Raw genomic sequence first — 19,941 nt, forward strand, 5'->3', positions numbered from 1 at the left:
TTTCACACTATATATAGAGAGTTGCATGTTGTCTCTCTACCATTACAATGAGTTTCTGGATGGTTGGAACTGTTCTTGCCTATTTTAGTACAGTACCCAATAGCCAGCAAGCACTTAATAAATGCTTGTTGGCTGATTGTTTGTAGACTTACAAATCAAAGAGAGTAATAGCTGTTCATCCTGGATACCTATGAAGGCAGCTCACTATAAACAAAATTACAAAGCAAATCTTTCCATCACCCTCCAGGCACATACACAATATAATATTGCATTTGATCAATGACTGATATGGGCCAATGTTTTGATTCAGTACTGTTTCATTATAACTCTGGTTCCTCATAAAAGTCCTACAGCAAAATATGGTAGATGCTCTCCATGAAAAAAATTTTAAGGTGCAACATTATTAAAGACATCCCTAAGTTCCTTTAAATAAATTTTTATAAGCAACCAGTGTATACCCTTTGACCCATTATAAAAGGAAAAGGACCTAAATATGCAAAAATATTTATTGTTGCCCTTTTTGTGCCCATCAGTTGGAGAATGGCTGACCAAGTTATGGCATATGAATGTAATGGAATACTACTGTGCAATAAGAAATGAACATGTATATATCAGAAAAACCCCAAAATTCTACAAATTGATACAAAGTGAAATGAACAGAACTCAAAAAACATTGTACATGGTATCAGCTATGTTTGTGATGGTCAACTATGATTCAGTTATTTTCAGCAACACAATGATCCAAGACAAGGACAAAAGACTCATGAAGGAAAATACTATTCATAACCAGATAAAGAACTGATAGAATATGACTACGAATAAAATAATATTTTTCCATTTAATTTATTTTTTCTTGTATTCTTTCCCTTCTGATCTGTTTCTTCTTTAACAACTGTGACTAATATAGAAATGTGTTTTACATGACAGTTCATATATAAACTATATCAAAATGCCTACTATCTTCAGAAGAGGGGAAGGGAAGAAGAAATGGGGAAAATTTGGAATTCAAAATCTTGTAAAAATAAATGCTAAAAAATTTTCATGACGTGTAACTGGGAAAAAAAGAAAATATTTTTAAAAATAACCTGTTACAAAATTCTCTAGGGTTTCAGATGAAATAGACTGTAGATAATTAAGTGGCAAAAGGCAACAGAGTTTTGGGGGAGTGAGTACTTCAACCAATCTTGGTGGGACTGTAGGACTTTTGTCAAAAGATATATATCTCTACTGAAAGGAAGCTAGGAAGAGAAATAGAATGTGGACTTGGGAGTAAGGAAAGACTGAGTTTGAATTTTGCCTTGGATGTTGGCTGTATAATCTTGGGCAATTCATTTAACTGTCCTTTTATTCATCTCTAAAATGAAAATGAACTTACTTTTCGGGATTGCTCTGGCCACCAAAAGAAATAATATTTAAAACACTTTGTAAATCCTAAGGCATATTATAGCATTATAAATTCTCCTAATCATTTTAGGTAAGTAGATCAGCTAATTTTTAAGGATGATACAAGGAAGTTTTGATTGTTCCCCAGTGGCTGGATATGAATCAAATATGATTAATGTTTGAAAGGGACAAAGGGAAGGAGTTTGAAAAGGGAGAATGGACCCTCAAAAACAGTGGACCATTTCTATAGCTCATGCATACAAACCACAGAAAAGGATGACCCCTCTGACAAAAGTCAATTTCATCAAGCAAATGGGAGGACTAATAAATCAAGCAGGAGTTTCCTGATCTTCTCTGCTATGTGAACAATGCTGCAGGGATGAAAGGAGTATAGAAACTAGTATATTATTTTCATATTCAATGCCTACCACCAGTACAATCTACCTTGCTTCAAGAAAGAATAGGAAAATTTTAAGCTCAGTGTACCACCTCAAATATAAGAAACCATGAAGCTTCAATAATTAAAAATTAAACCAATAAAAATTATTGGAAAATATACTAAAAAAAAACCCACTATCACTGTCTAAAGATGATGAAGGCAGAAGCACTATTATTGATGACTAATATCTCTGAAACTGTTTGTTTCCTCTTCTACAAAATGGGAATTATAGTAGCACCTATTTCACAGAATTATTTTGAGGATCAAAAGTATGTAATGCACTATAAGTGTGAAATATTATATAAGCAAAGATGTGTTATATATATGTCTTATATCTATAATAATCAATTTTGATTGATTTATTGAGCTTAGAATAGCAATAATAACTAGTATTTGTATAATATTTTAAAGTTTGCAAAGCATTTAACCAATATATCTCCTTTTATCCTCATAACAATCCTGGGAGGTAGATGGGTGCTATTATTCGCATTTTGCAGATGAGGAAACTGAGGTAGACAAATGTGATTTGCCCAGGGTCACACAACTAGTAAATGTCTGAAGCCAGATTTGAAGCAAAGCATTCCTGACTTTAGGTCCCACCTCTAATGTAAGAAATATTAATAGAAATGATCATAAAAATCTGTAAGAAAGCTCAACTACAACATCAAGCCAGAGAGCTGTTAATAACTAGCTGAAGTTTCATCTCTTCTTTGAACTTCTTCCTTTCCCCCCTACCTTTTGGGAAATGAGCAGTAGTGATTCCCAAACCTAGTTTTTCAAAAGCCTAAGAAATCTCCAATTCTCTCTACAACTGCAAAAAATTATCAAAACCAAATTATTTTTAAAATTTAAAAAACAAAGATCATTTAGCAATTTCTGTTGTGGTTCAACAACAAAAATTCTAGCATGGCAACCACTATGAAGATTAGGCTCATAAGCAAAAGGCAATAAAATCACCCAAAAAGAGTTGGGAAGAGAGATTAAGAGAAGTGAGGGCTAATGCATCAGCTTCTGTTGTATAAATAAGATAAATGAATGTAGCCTCTAAGAATGATGCTGGCACCACTTTTGTGAATCATTCCCGATATGACTAACAGCTGTCATTCAGACATGCTCATAAGATATCATCCTTTATTTACTGTGATGATGCCCTGATCCAAGATCATGGTGGGGATGAGTTACCCTGAGATGATTACATTACTTTCATTGTCCTCACTGTGATTAACACATTGGCCAGGTGGCAGGCCAAAATTAGAGACAGAACTTATGACAGTAAAACTGCATTCTGTGGATGAAGTACCATACATGCCTACCAACTGAAATGACATAAATATTAGTTTGTCAAAATCATTCTCTGATCTTTGCTAGCTAAAGAAATTAATCAGTGCTAAGAAGAGAATTGATTATTTTTTCTTTCAAAATAGTTTGGTTTGTTATAACATTCAACATGGAGACATTGAAATTCTCTCAAATTAGTTCTAAAAAGTATTATAAAAATGACATAATTTAGATCTTGCTAATGAATCGCTTCAACACTTTCTAATTAAACTAGTCAAAAATTTAACAGCACAAAACCAAATCAGTAATGGTTTCAATTATTACCCAAGAAAAGGCAACATCTCATCCAATCTTCTAAAAAAATTTCAAATTTAAATATAAGCACCTGGAATTCAGAGGGTTTTTTTGCTACTAAAAATCATTTTGTATACCAAAAAAACATCTTTTTCCTGACTACATTTAATATTTAGGTATTTACTAATAAATTAAATATTTAGGTCACTAAATGGCATGTGATTTTTGTTGGTAGTCGTATGTGATATGTGACAGTATATGATACAGGAGATGTTAACTTATTATCAAATTTTAAAAATGTTCCAGAGTATGGATAAAAGATTCTCTAAAAAATAAATTCCAAAATTATTTGGAATTGGTTGAATTTTTAAAGTATTTTATTACTATTTATTTCTATTTCAATTCAGCTGACATTAAGTACCTATTTATAAAAGTTTTGAGCTTGGAACATTATTGTTATTCAGTCATCTCAAATCATGTCCAACTCTTCATAATTCCATTTGGATTTTTTTCTGGCAAAGATACTAGAATAGCTTGCTATTTCTTCTCCAGCTTATTTTACAGTTTGAGGAAACTGAGGTTAATCAGGTTAAGTGACTTGCCCAGAGTAATTCATCTGGTAAACTGAGGCTACATTTGAACTCAGGAAGAGGAGTCTTCATGACTCCAGGTCCTATGTTCTATCCACTGAAGCAACTACCTTCCCCCTAAAACACTATGTATTCCCATAAAAACATGGGGAAGTATTTAATAAGAAAACAGGCCTGGTAATACAGCTTCAGTGGCTCTCTAGTATAAGATAAAAATTCTCTTTTCAGGATCATTTGAAATCTTTCCCAATACAGGCTCCCAGCCAACCTACCTTCCATGACTTACTTTATGACTTACTCCTTCTTGTGCATGTTACATTATATCTATTGGCATTTTCCCATCCCAAACATCCCACTCTCTTCCTATGTCACTTATGTTTGGAATGGCAATTCTCCTTATTGCCATCACCTGGAACTCTTAAAGGTTCTGATTAGAAGTTACCACTATTTATGTTTTTTTAATCTTTCTAGTTATTACTGCCCCACAAAATTACTTAGGTTTTATATATTTTTACCTAATTCATCTGTAGTTACAAAACAGTTCAGTAGCCTAATCTCCCTATGAGTGGGAACCGTTTCATTTTTTGGTCTTGTAGTATTGAAAACCTACCATGGTCCATGTAGTTAGTACTTCATATATATTTGTTGAATGTTAAATGAATGTATACATATCACAAAAATATTTGAAAATTCTAAATATTTCCTTTATATGTACAGCATCACTACTAATAGTAGCATATCTCAAGGTTTATTCTATTTTCATAATAAAATATGATAATTTATGTATTTATGCCTTGATAGATACTACTGTTACCTTTTTCTTCATCTGAAAGTTCCTCTATCGGTTCCATTATGTGCAACTTGGATACCTGTTCTATTAATGAGGAAAAATAGGAATAGCACAAACAGGACACAGAAGGACAAGGTCAAAGGAAAATTAGTCTTTTTTCTAACATAATTCTGAAAGTATGGTATAATTTCTATGGTAATTTTTCATAACTACATTAGCAAAAATTCATAAAATTCAATTTGTGTAGGTATTTAAAGAAAGGTTTTATCAGACTTGCAAACTGACTTTTTAAAATGCAGTAAAATAACATATAGTATTAATATATTTATATAATATTTATTTGGATTTATTTCACTTATAGAAATTTTTATACTATAGAGTAAGATTTCTTTTTTACTTTCACTAAGTCATAACATTTCACTGGGCATTTTATTTTGGAAGAAATTTTAAAATATAACTGGCTTGTTTTATTTTAAAGTCAACTATACAAGCAAAATTTTTTACATTATCATTTTCTAAATGAAAACACACTGATCCAGGCAAGTGGTAGATTTAACCCATTTTATTCATGCCATAAATAGTCTCTTAATTATTTCATAGGATTAAGTATATATATATATATATACACACCTGGAAGAGGCAAGAGAAAGTATCTAAATTAGCCCCCTCATTTTAAGAATTAAGAATTAAGGCTCACTTCATTGCTTTTAAACAACTATTTTCACTATATTGGACAATATTCAGGTAGCACACCTGGTTTAGTTGTTGTTTTTCATTTTAGAATGTAATATTCTTTACAGAGAATAGAAATAGATTTACTGAAACCCATAAGAGAAAAAATCTAAAGCCTTTTAGAACATCTCTCCTAATCAGCAACTCCATTATTTAATTTCTAAATGTATTTTGACTAATGTTTAGGCCTAAATTTACTTTAAAGATGCTGTTCAATATATTTTTGAGAGAGAAAAATAATCTTACTTTCAATGTGTGGGTCAACAAAAGAAAGTAAACAGGATAAAGAAATGTGAATAATTCATTTCTTAACTTCCCTGAAATAAAGACAAACTCAAGTCTATCATCCAATTCTTTTAATAATCCTCCTTTGAAAATTTTAAAAATACCTAATCTGTTTGATAAAATGTTATAGTTAAATAAGAATATGTTCAAAAAACGGGAAGGAAATTCCCTGGTTTCCACAAGACACTGAATTAATCGCTATACATTATTGTAACCACTTTAGGTATAGAGAATAGAAACATTTTTATTAATTAAATCTACTGCTTCAAATAACAAGGAAAAGGAAATTTGACCAGATGTGCTTCTCAGTGGAAAAAATTCTTCTCTCTCTCACTGAATCCCTTGTATTCTGAATTCTAGTTATCCACTATAGCCATGATTTCATAAAGTCCATCATATACTATCTATGATCATTTTAATAAAACTGTAAACATTTAAACATTTTTAAATTAAAAAATAACATGTTCTTACACTGAAGTTTCAGTTAATTATTCAGCACAGATTCTACCTTACACAAAAATGTAATTTTAAAATTTTATTTAATTTTATTTATTTTAATTTTATTTTATTTAATAAAACTGGTCTCAAGAGATGAAAGATAATTTGCTTTTCCAATTTGAAGAATAAATTCTTAATAACACAAGATAGATATTATTTGGCAGTTTCTAAATTGAAGTGATTAGGAAGGAATTTCTTTCAAAAAGCTTCAAAGAAATGATTCTTCTTGTTATCTGTCCTTTGTTCTAGAAGAGGATCATGACATCAGGGAGGTGACACCATGACATGCAAGTGAATTGGATTTGAGTGACAGAGGGCTGTGCAAAGTCATCTACCTCACTTGTCCCTCCAGAATTATCTAAGTCCAGTGGCAACTGATTTTTCTTGTGCAGTATGATAAATGTGTAAATATGTTAAGGTGGAAGTGGGGAGGGAGAAAGAAAAATTTTGAACACAAGGTTTTGGAAGGATTAATGTTGAAAATTATCACTGCATGTATTTTGAAAAGTAAAATGCTATTATTATATATAAAAAGAAAGATACAGGCAAAATGATTAGAGATGGTCCTGGATGAAATGATGAAATAGGAGAACTTGGCCTTTCTCAAAAAAGGTGAGGTTTTTCAACAGGTCTCAGTTTGAGACTGCACATAATCAGTGATAAAAGCTAGGTAGCCACTGAGACCAAGATTCTCCTCTTTCATCTAGTCCAAAATTATAAATAAACAAATATATCTAAGAGGGGAAGACCCTCAAGGTTTCTATCCAAAGCAGAAATGACTGCTATTTACATTCAATCTGAGTCAATTAGCACCCAAGAAAATAGTACATGTACAACTCATCACAACTCAGATATACGTTTCATGTCTCATTTTTTCCATTCATGCTCAGCTGCTTTTTAGCGGAAGGATGTGAGGAAAAGGTGAATATAATATGACATTTTCTCATAGTTTAGGCAAATCAGTCTTAATTTGCAGTCACTATGTACCTAATCATATATGCTTTCCTATTTGTAGACTACTTTTTGCTTAGTCAAAAATAATTTGAATTTGATTTTTTGTTAGACTGACTTCAAAAAGAATTCATGATCTAGTTATCGCTCTGAAGTTTGTGTCATTGTATTTAAAGTATATAATAAAGAATATAGCCACACAAGAATGTGTACACCTGAAAGAGTGATTCACAGATCTCTGAGAAGTTTCCTATCTTTCAGGCATTTTTACAGCATAAAATGGGATAACCCTTAATTAAAGGAAAAATTCAATTAGTTTGGTGGAACACTTTGCTATCTCTCAATGAGGTTATTAAACTGAGTTTTCATTACATATGATAAGGAAATATAAATATAGAAGAAATTTACAGTAAATGCCTACCAAAAAAAAATAAAATAAAAGAGCAACAGTGGAATGTAAGACAAAGTTAAAACACTGACTAAATACAGACATTAGATTTAATTTCAATTTAGCAAGAACAGCTTCAGATCAGTGCAATTTGACCTACTTTACCTCATGATATTTTCTCTAATCTGGCAGATTAGATTATGTTTAGGCAAAGATCAAAAACTGGCTATAATAAATTAGTCTACTATTGCATACATCTTGCAATTATCTAGATGTTCTTAGTTAAATCATCCAAAATCCTTCCCTTAACTTTGGTTAAATTCAAATCATTCCACAGATCTTTTATTTACTTTTCATTTTTCTTTACAATTATCTTTTATTAAGCTTCACACTCAAGAGTTCTCTTTAGTATTAATTCATCATGCCTTCACAGCCCTGCTTTCATTCATGACTCAACTGAAGTACCACCTTCTGCAAGAGCTTTCCTATCTTGATATCTCAATGTTCCTCCCCATGCTTCCATTCCCCAACAGGATAGAGTTCTCCCCTTCTCACCCCACCCCATTCTTTTATCTTTTTAAAAGGTATTTTCATATCAACTTAAAAAAAAAAAACTATCCTGAGATAGGTACCATGCTAAAACATTAGAGACACAAAGAGAGCAAAAACAGTCTTTACCCTCAAATAATTTACAATCTAGTTGGAGGGAGACAACATGCAAACAACAATGTTCAAACAACTTATATACATGATAAATTGGAGAAAATCAACAAAGGGAAGATACTAATTTTAAGGAAGACTGGGAAAGAGTGATTGTAGAAGGTGAAACCTCTTTCTCCTTCATCTGAGTAAGAGAAAGAGAGAAAGACACACAGACACAGACACAGACACAGACACAGACACACACACACACACACACAGTTAGAAAGACAAAGAGATAGAGAGAAATTTGTGTTGTTCAATCATTTTTTAGTTTGTCCAACTCTTCTTGACTCCATTTGAGGTTTTCTTGAAAGATACTGGAGTGCTTTGCCATTTCCTTCTCCAGTTCATTTTATAGATGGAGAAATTGAAGCAAACAGGGATTTAGTGATTTGCCCATGGTCAATATGGCCAATAAATATCTAAGGCCAGATTTGAACTCAGGGAGAAGAATCTTCTTGATTTCACGCCTAACATTATTCAGTGTGACATCTAACTGCATATATACATGTATATACGCATATATGCATGTATATATCTACATTCATATAAATAAACACATGCAAGCATTATTTTCCCAAACAGCTACCTTTTAGCTTTCTCTTTTGGGAATCTTAATTCATGGTCAGAAGTCAAAGATTGGAAAAAATTTCTTGCAGGTAAAATGTTTCATGTGTGTGTATACATACATACATAAATATATACATAAAAGATGTATGCACAACATACGTATATATGTGTGCATTATATGTTATATATAAATATGTGCAAACATAAATATTTGTATGAATGCATGTATGTCTATGTATGTAGATACAGGCACACATGTACCCTGGAAGGGATTTTTTTTTTGTTGGATTTCTTAGCAATTAGAATAATAACTACAAAAGAGTAGGCACTTAAGAAAGGCTGATTGATGGACTGAAAGAATTCTGTTTATTGAGTGGATAGAACATTTATTTGGGAAACTTGTAAAATAATTGAAATACCAGTTTTGGAGACAAATGAAAAGTAGAATATGTGAGGAATGTAACAAATTAATATTTTAAATTTTCCAATATCTATCAAAATGCAAAAGTTTAATAAAAGGAAGAGAGAAAACTTTTACTAAAGATACCATTGTTTTCCACAAGTGACTATCAATGGGAAAAATCATTATAACACAGAATTTGAGAATGGCAGGCACAGATTGCAGCAGCCACAACTTCACAGAAGAATTTTCTCACTTCTGTTCTTTTAATGCAGTGTCTAATTTTGTTTTAGATACTTTTTGTTTCAGTTGATCTGAGGAGATAGCAATCATCTGAAACAGTTGACTAAATGAGCAAAAGTAAAATCACAAGCAAAACACACACAATTTCATAACTTTCTACTTAATTTGAGAAGTATATATAGGGAATGATTGTAAGTAATATGACTATTACATAATATTTTTCTAGTCTAGAGTTGTGATGAACCCAAACCCACTTTGTATACTACTCTGACTGAGATAGGTACAATTAGCTTCTAGCTCTAGTGGAGAGCATCTGTAGTCTTTTATGAATGGTATGCCAGGCTCTGACCCCTTCCATTCTGCTGTGTAGGAGTTGGTATTAACCACTGGCTCACTAAATCACAGGGGCAAGGAGAGGTACTGACCAAGTGGAACTTGCCAGTCAGTGTTCTTGGGAAGGAGAAAGGGTGAAGCGGTGGTGGAAAAGAACCATGTGGATTCATTCCGGCTAGGAAGGGAGTGTGGAATAGCTGCTAATTCTCACAAACTGATAGTCCTATAAAGAAAAGGAGTATCAGGGGAGTGGATAGTGGCAGTGGGAACCCCAAATGCCAAGGAAAACTAGCTCACATGCCATTTCTCTGGCATGCATGTCATAGTTTTCTGATCCCTGTTTCAGCTTCTATTTGACTTCTAACCATGAGTTAAAATTCCCAAGATGGAAACCTAAGTAGCAGATATTTGGAAAAATATGTGCTCCCTTGAATATCTTCAAGACTTCAGAAAAAAAACAACAACAACTATTTAAGCCTTTAGGCTTTCAATACCTAATAATAATAACTAGGATTTATATAGTGACCAAAGTTTGACAGTACTTCACCACTGAACTCATTTGATCCTCATAACACTATGAGGGTAGAGGATATTATTATATCCCTTTTCAGTAAGGAAATTGAAGCAGAGATGACTTGCTCAATATCACAAAGCTTCTGAGAAAGTATCCAAACACAGTTCTTGGCTCCAAGGTCTACCTGCTATCTATGGTATCACCTGCTTCAAAGTCAAAGTCATGAGAGCTAAGGGATCATGGGAAATGCAACAGGTGTTAGTAAAAGAGGGAAAGAACCCTAGCTGGAGAAATATCAGATTATGGCATTTGAGATCCTACTCTAAAGGCCTGCTAACTTGTTGCCATCTATGAAACTCTACAGTAAAAACAAAATGAACAAAATTGTTATTGGAACTCATGCACCAGAGTTTTTAAAAATCATTTTCTTAACATACTCTGTATGGTACCAAATACTATAATTATATTTTCTGATAAATTTTAGTCTGAATCTAACAATGGCTGAAACAGCTTAGTGAGAAATATGTGGTTCTCAGCAAGTGTTTTATTATGTGGAGTACTCTGGACAAGTCATTCCCATCTCCTGGCTTTATTTAAGTCCCAGGTAAAAATCCCACATTCTCCAGAAAACTTTTCCTGATCCTTCTTGATTCTAGGGCCTTACTTCTTTCAGTTATTTCCAATTTTCCTGTATATAATTTTTCTTGTACATAGTGATTTGCATGGTGTCTTCCCCAATAGACTGTGAGTTCTAAGGGCATCCCTTTATTTAAATCATCAGTATTTAGGACAGTGCTTGGCACATAGTAGGCATTAAGTCAATGTTTCCCTAACTGACTCTAAAATTCTTTACTTTTTTTTTAACTTTATCTCTCCATTTTCTCATTCATCATCTTTTCCTTTTACATTAAAATTTTTCTTTGTTGCATTATCTATAACAGCAATTCTACCAAAACGATGAAACTAAAAAATTGATACTGTACAAAACACACATCAGAATTTCTACATAAAAACATATTTGGAAATAGCTAAAAACATATTTACATTTGTTTCCATGTTTGCAATTTTGTACTTGAGCTGAATTTATGGATAACTGTCACATATCAGAGATATTCTAAGACTTAGAGGCTTATTAATAGTTTTGCTTTCTTGTTTTCACAAATGTCTTCATTCCCCCCAATTATTGAGAATGGGCATGATCACAACAAAAATTAAGAATGGGGGAAAAACTAAAACTATAAATGAATAATATATTATAAATACTGTATCACGAGAGACTATCAATTCACTGGACTTCATATATTACTGAATGCACTGAAGGGCTGATTGTAGAACAAGTCAAATTTTCTCTCACAATGCCCTCATGGACTAATAACTAATGGGCATGTCAGACAAGTTTTATATGGATGTCTGTCCACTATTATACCTTCTTTCATTGAATAACTGTGAAATTCAATTCAAGAAATTCTCAGAAGCTGAATGGACTCAGGGACCCTAATCTTTCTGAAACTTAATATACTCATCTGTAAAATCAGCATACTGGACTCCATTGGACTCTATAGTCCCATCCAACTCAAATCCCGTGATTCTTCTTGTTTTTATACTCAAAAGCAAGAGACAACATCATACAAAGGAAACAGTTGCTACATAAAGAGGTAAAATCATATCATTGGTTTGGATACTTATTTACTCTTTTATTCCAGGTAACTCATTCTCACTTTTTTTAAGCTTTCATTTTCCTTGTAAAGTACAATCCAAGCTTTGTGTGGTTGCTATTATGAAAGTGTATTGTAAATTTTAAAACTTTACAGAAATTACTATTATATATGCCCTATTATGACATTGTCTACTGTTAGTCCTCCTTTTTCAAACTCTATTTTTTTTTACATTATCTGCATCCAAAGAGTTTTTCCCCTTCTGTTACTATAACTACGAATACTTAAAAGTTATCACTATTCCCTTATGGGAAAAAAAGATTATGTACTTGTCAACACTATATGATAAGCTAAACTCTTCACTGCTCTCCATCTCATTTCACTACTTCCCTGCTGGTTTTCATTTTATTCCAAACCTAATAGTAGTATAAATAATTAACTTAGTGAGAAAAATATTGTTATAAGAATTACTGATATTTTTTAACCTAGAACAGGTTTGTAAAGGTTCCCCTAGTCAATATTCTGCAAGACTTTTCATTTTCTGTAATAAACAAAGTTGGCATGGGGGAAGGATTTAGCTAATCATATTTTTGTTTAAAAATTCAAGAGTTTATATGACATACTGTATCTTGCTAGTGAGACAGGTGCTATTTTTTTTCCAATCAGCCTTAAACACAAGGGTATGCTCTTTCTTTTATATTTATCATGCCAGTTGGAATAATTTTTTTTTAAATTTTGCATACCTGCTAGTGAAATGACCTGTTATTGTGAATGTTATCATGGAAAGAACAGCAATATTAAATTCTGATTTTAAAAATCTAAGCTTTAAGAAAATTCAAATTCCAATATAGCAGACTTTTTTGTTCTTGTGAGTTAAAACCATTTATTTGAGTCCTCAGCTATATAATGAATAACATAAATGTCTTTAATTTACAGGAAAAAATCTTCCTCCATCCACATTTTTGTAGAGAGTACTTAGAAGCTTTGACAAGGCTTTCTAGCGTTATTACCAAAAAAAGATGAAAGAATTCTGTACCTTAAATTTTAGTTCACTCTAAAAGAAAGTAAGAAGCCAAGTTATCAACTCAGGTGAATCTCAGTTCCAAATAATACAAACTAAAGTAAAATCTATAAATGGATATCTCTATGTTTCTGGTCATTCCAACATCAGAATTCATCTGTTACTCTAGAGGAATATGTCCTAGAGCCTCTTCCTATTACTAATAAATTCATTCCTCAGACTTTAACTAAGAAAACCCTAGGACAGTACACCATTGAATGACAGAAGAGTCAAGTCTAAATAATTATTTTATCTAAAATCTATTTCTAATCCTAACTACTTAGTTATATAGTTAGCCTTAAAGATCTTAAGAGCTGATGCTGAACAAGATATTCATCATAATATAATACCATGGGAATTAAAAAACTCTGGTGTTTTATGTGAAAAATAAAATTACTATTCCATAGACATTTCACTTTTATGTAGTTGTTTTGCCCTTTGGAGAGAGAGGGACTTATTAGTTCTAACAGTATAGATGTTCCTAACTAAAGATGATGAATTTTTTTCTTGGTCTTGCCACGTCTAACTCCCAGTGAGCAAATTCTCTCTGCCAATGCAAACCAGCAAGTATTCTGTATTTTATATCAGAGAACTGTCTGGATGATCTGAGACAATTCCAAAGGACTTGTGATGGAAAATGCCATCCACTTCCAGAGAAAGAAATATGAAATCCGAATGCAGATCAAAGCATATTATTATTACTTTTTAAAATTTGTTTTTTATTTTTTGTTTCTCATGATTTTTCTCTTTTGTTCTGATTCTTTTTTTCACAACATGAGTGTGCATGTATAACATAAATCAAACTGCTTGCTCTCTTTGGGAGGAGAAAAGTGAAGGAAGGGTAACATTTGGAACTCAAAGTCTTACAAAATGAATGTTGAAAACTATGTATAATTGGAAAAATAGGATATTGTTAGAATGATTTTAAGAAGAAGGAACTGTCTGAGGACAATGAAAAGTTAGTGTCGTCTAACTAGTAAATGATTCCTGAATGAGGCCAAAGTTCCCAACATTTATATGTAAAAGAATTATTCTGTATTTCATCTCAAACTTCACAATCAATTGGCTGAGGGCATTAAAGATGCTAATGGAGAAAAAAGTGTTTGACTTCTCGTATTGCCAGAATTTCCTTTTCTAATTAGTGGGAGAATTAAGTGAACAGAAAAATCCAATGGTCCTTAAGAAGGAAACATGTCAGTATGTCTCTCCTGCACTTGATACATGGCATTTCAAAGAGCTGGGCTGCCACAAGGGAATAGGGAAGAGGAATTAGGGGAAGCAGCTGGCTGAATTTTAACTGGAAGCCTGCTGGAGTCAGCCAACTCCTGAGAACCAAATGTTAAATTTTTAGTTTGGGCATTTATATCTTGATAATCAGCAAATGCTACCAATTAGGGTTTGATTTAGTGTTCTGTTGAATGTCTAGACTAAAGAAAGTGTGAATAATGCACATTAAACTTCCAAGTGTTTCTTGTGTACTACTCTTTTTCCTCTGGAAAGCCAACAGTTAAATATTTACCAGGACGTTCTTGATCTTAACTAACCTTAAATATCTTATCTACTATTCAGCATTTCTTTGGCATCAGAAATAACCTTGATGTACTCAACCACAGAATGAAAATGATATATAGTAAATGCTAACCTTTTATTATGAAATATAGAAGGCTGATGAAAATGAAGGTAGGAAGGGCAGGAAAAAGACATAAAAACCCACTAGTAGAAGAAAAAAAGATAAATAATCAGCAACATTATACCAAAAGTATCATCCTCCTATTAAAATAATGAAATAGGATAAAAATAGAAATATTATGGCTAAGAAATGACAATATTGAAACAGTTAATTCTTGAGATAATTTTTCTTGGAGATGAAATACTGGAGAAGCCCCATAAATAATCAACATGAAAATCTCTACCATATTGTAGGAAAAATCTGTATGGTCTAAACACCTGGGTACAAAATGTAAATATCAAAGGAAGTATAAGTATTTACAGATTGCAGAGGAAAGTCACATATTTAAAGATTTTAATCACTTATATTGGAATTAAGGAGAAATAAATCCTAATAAAGAACTTCATGAGTCAGTTAGTGAGTAAAAGAATTCTTCTTTTAATGCAGACATTATGGGGCTAGGCACATCATGAGCAGAGAAGAGTGCTTGTAAAGCAATAGGTCTTGGTAGATGTACTAATTAGCTCAACTATAATATCAGAAATTGAAGGCTACATTAACAGGTGAAATAGAGCAGTTAATTATGGCTGCCACTTAATAGCTTTTAGAAGCATTAATAATTTAATATAGGAAAAATAGTGTTTCAACTATGATTGTTTATAAATACTATGAAGCAGATTGTCTAAAGAAGTATTTGATCACAATACCACAAACATAAAATAAAATTATATGTGGCTACAAATCTTGTTATAGTCTACATGACTTTAATAGCAATTATCATTTTTAGTAACACTTTTAATATCAACCTTCTTGAAAGAGATCTGGTCATTTAGACTACAAACTGTTCCAAAGAGCAGGAGTCTCTTCTAGTGGGTCCTATTTTTCCTTTTGGTCATTATCACATGACTTTTATAGATTATTTTGCTCAACCAATCATTAAAGCTGCCTAAATGAAACTGTGACTTTCTATTACATTCAAAGTTAAAAAAACAATCCACACAATGCCCTGTGGCTTGTACTGGATGGCTGGTCTAATACAAACTCACATTTTTTTCTTTACTTAACATCAACTACCAAAAATCACATATAAGATGAAATACTACTGGGGTAGGAAAATTCAAAAACATTTTTGAAGTTATTACCAATCAATGCATAAATTTATATTTTCTGATCTTAATAATGTCAAATATGAAGATTAGTTCTATTAAGTGTTCTGTGATCACTAAATGTTTTCTCTTCTATTTAGCCCATAGAAATATTTTCAGTTAATAAGTTATCTAACTCAATGTAGTAACTTCACATAAAACACTGAGCTGATTGCTGAAACTTACCTTGCACTACTGTTTGACTTGATTTAGAATCCAAACTCTTTAACGCCAAAGCATTCACTGAAATGGTATAAAAAAGAAAAAAAAATGCTAATCAAGTTTCATAATTAAATCTAAATAATCTGAGCATGACAACAAATAAAGGCTATACAAATCAGGCATGATTGAAATATTAATACTCCTTTCCATGTGTAAAGACAAATCATTTCTAAATAATTCAGAATTTAACATTATTAAATCATACCCTAAATGGGATCTTAAGAGATCATATGGCCCACTTCTAGCCTTTAAGAGAAAACATTTCAAAGAGATAAGTATGTATGATCTACATTTTCAGGTGAACATTGAGTAGTCCTTCTCTGTGTTCTCTTTTGTACAATTTTATGTTCTGTAGTATCATTTATTTGTACATTTTGTTTTTCCAGTTTAGCTGTACTTAACTCAAAGCCTTTCTTCCGCCATTCTATAGTCTTTTCCACTAACGTAACATGATCATTTAAAAGCACTGTCTACCATCTCTACCCATTACCCTGAAACAAGAAAGTAAGTGTCATTTGAAAATTCAGTAAGACCAATAGCCCTCATTTACAAAACAATATAGGCTTATTTTTATATTCTGTGCCTACAGAACAGTATTGTATTTACATGTTCTTCCTTAGTAGCATGACTAGATGCAATGTTCCTCAGGTTTCCCATTTATGGTGGGTTTCAGCAGCCCTATTTTTGGAGAGGGAAAGTAAGAAGGAAACGGATATGGATTTGAACTTCCTTTGTGTGGAGGGATAGAAAAGGGAAATAAGCATTTAATAAACCCCTACAATGTGCCAGGCATTATTCTAAGTCCTTTACAAATATCATTTCATTTGATCTTCACACCAATCCTATGATATAAAAGCTATTATCTTCTCCATTTTACAGCTGAGGAAACTGAAGCAGAGGTTAAGTGATTGGCCTAGAGTTATATAATTAGTGTCTCAAACCAAATCCAAACTTGGTTCTTCTTGATGTCAGGTTCAGCAGTTCACTGAGCCAGGTGGATGTCTCTAGATGTGGAAGCTACAAATCAGCATTTCACCTGTAATTTAGAGTTCTTCAAAATCATCAGAGGCATTGAGATATTATGGGATTCATGTTTAGTAAGTCACATAGTCAGAAGCAAGTAAGAATGAAGGTTGGCTATCATCTACCTACTATCATACTATATGCTTCTCTTTGAGTAGCTCATGTTCTTGTGAATCAATTTAGTTTTCTCTATTTCTTTTTCCTAAATGGAAATTCTATGTCTCTCTTAATCTATAGAATACCATACAGAAAAATACTTCTCTGTCTGCTCTAATTTATGAGAAATAAAAATAGCTATTTCTCCAGTATTTTGGAGTTCATAATAGCTGAACCTTGCTGTATCTCTAAAAAAGAATGACAGTAAATCACAGGGATCATCAAAAAAAGACTTCATTAACCTTTTTCATTAGAAGTATGAATCCTATTATAATATGTTGTCCTTAATTCCTTTCTTATCAAAGAGCTTCTGAATCATATTTGCTATTTTTGCTTGCTTCTAACTACTTCTTCACAATTTTTCTCCTCCCTTTGTTTTTTTTAAACAAAAGAAAACATTTATTTGTCCTAAAAATGAGAAAAAATAATCAGAAAGTAAAGAAATTACCATTTAGATATGAGTTCGACTTCTATTTTTATATCTTGATTAGTTTTCTAAACATGTTTTGTGCTTTTCACCTCTATGCTTTTGCTTATGAAATTCCTCTCCCTCATCAAATATCTTGTCCTCTTAAATATTTGAGACCCAGCTCAAATTCCATTTCTACTAAATTTTCCTAGACCAAATTAATTTTGCTCTTCTTTTAACTAATACAGCTTCAATTATTTGACACATCAATGGTACAGATATAATGAGGATGTTGATCAAGGGAATCCCAGATCAATGAAGTCCCTTCTGATCCATTTCAGATTACAATACATAAATCCTTTCAAAAAGTGGTTCCTTTCATTCCTCCCTTTGGTTTATTGAATATAAATAAAAATCCAAATCATTATATTTTTAAAAGCACATATTCTATAAATATTTAAGATCTTGGAACTATACTTTTAGGTGGTGCATGATATGTGTAGCATCAGAAAGATACAAATTCAAATCCTATCAGAGAAACTTATTGATGTGATCCTGAATAAGTCACTTAACTTCTTTCAGCTCTAAAATGGGTTAATAGGAGCACCTGGATCCTAAGTTTGATGATAGGATCAAATGAAATAATATTTGTAAGATATTTTGCAATTCTTAAAGCATAACATAAATACTATTAATTACAACCAATAGTTAACAGTTAGGCATAAGTGATTACTTAACCTCCCCATTTATACTGAGCAATTGTTTGACAATAAATTAAAATGCTATTGTAAAGCATTCTCCTTAACTTTTATAAACAATGAGAATTTCCAGCACCTAATAACAACTAAATGGGCCCAAGAACATCCACACATAGATGCTGCATTATTTTATACCTCTTGTGTTGGGAAACCTCATGGCATATAATTGAAAAATGTGCCAGAAAGAATTCCTAATAGCATCCTGCTAAAGAGAACAGAATAGATTAGGTAAATATTAATCCAAATCACCATCCAGAAAGGGATATGGGTTTGTTTTAACAGCTACAACAAATGTTGGTATCCATGAAAAATGTGTTTTAAAGCAGATATCACAGTAAAGAAATCAAAATGTAATTTCCAAAGTATATTTGTGCTCAATGTAATATTTCAAAGGTTAATATATAAGTAAATGCATGAGCTCTAGCTCATGAATAATGTTAGATTTTCATTGAATCTATTACAGAAACTTACTATGTATAGTTGGCACAGGTCTTTCCAAAGTCTGCTTTGTAGAAGAACTCCCTAAAATAGAAAAAGAAGAAAAAGGATTAATTAGCAAAGATTTATATGGGGGAAAGGGTGGGGAGGAAGGAGGGGAAAATTGGAACAAAAGGTTTTGCAATTATCAATGCTGAAAAATTGCCCATGCATACATCTTGTAAATAAAAAGCAATAATAAAAAAGATTTATGGAATATCCTTTCTTACAGAACTGAACACCTGTCAAAAATTAAAATATTTTACCTTATACTTTAAAATTTAACCTTTGATCCATACAAAAACAAGATGTGTTAAAAGTTAGCAGATTCTTTCTTAATGACTTATTCCTCTATGTTTAAAAAAGAACATATCTCCCCCAAAACCAACAAAACATTTGCTAAGTATATCTGGATACAATTTTTTAGAAGCAGAGAATGCTATATATAATTTCTCTAATTACTCAGTAATAATTTCTAAATATGAAATAGAAACTCTCAAAGCCCTGCTTGAGTGAGGAAGAAATTACTGTTTCACAATCAAGATAGGTAAGGATTTATCCAGCTGGTCAGGAAACCAAGTATCCCCAGCCTTGTCATAAACAGACACTACTGGATGATCCTGTATTTTTCAAGTAGCTCTAAGGCCAAGCTGGAATTTTTTTCCAATTTTGAATTACAGAAAAGAAATCCTAACAGCATTCAGGTCACACACACACACACAGAGTAACTTTTGAATGTTGCCAAAAGGCTTAAATCAATCCTAATTCCCATGTCTTAAGATGTTGTCATTCACTCAAGAGACCAACTTTAAAAGTTTGATAATTTTATTTAATTATTTAAAAATTAAGTTAAGTTAAAAAAATAAAAAAAATTCAATAATCTGTGACTTCACTGGAATGAGTACTCCCTCCACTAATGCAAGTCTCAACACTTTCACCTTGTAGATGATTTTTGTATGCTCAAATAGTTCCCAAAT

General features: G+C 32.0%; 1 protein-coding gene across 5 annotated transcripts in view; it reads right to left on the reverse strand.

The window, feature by feature from the left end:
• The window catches only part of DZIP1 (DAZ interacting zinc finger protein 1), a 109,368-nt gene that overhangs the window by 48,889 nt on the left and 40,538 nt on the right, over positions 1 to 19,941 (reverse strand). For 4 of the 5 annotated variants that reach the window (XR_007951732.1, XM_051984013.1, XM_051984014.1 and 1 more), the window contains 3 exons: positions 18,959 to 19,009; positions 16,106 to 16,162; positions 4,799 to 4,858 (listed from right to left, as the gene is read on the reverse strand). Coding sequence is in view for 4 of the 5 variants with exons in the window: in XM_051984013.1 (XP_051839973.1) it covers positions 4,799 to 4,858; positions 16,106 to 16,162; positions 18,959 to 19,009 (168 nt within the window). In the remaining variant the exon portion in view is untranslated. The remainder of the gene's footprint in view (positions 1 to 4,798; positions 4,859 to 16,105; positions 16,163 to 18,958; positions 19,010 to 19,941) is intronic. The other variant, XM_051984015.1, reaches the window with a different exon arrangement.

Source organism: Antechinus flavipes, chromosome 3, assembly GCF_016432865.1.
Source record: "Antechinus flavipes isolate AdamAnt ecotype Samford, QLD, Australia chromosome 3, AdamAnt_v2, whole genome shotgun sequence".
NCBI classification, from domain to species: Eukaryota; Metazoa; Chordata; class Mammalia; order Dasyuromorphia; family Dasyuridae; genus Antechinus; species Antechinus flavipes.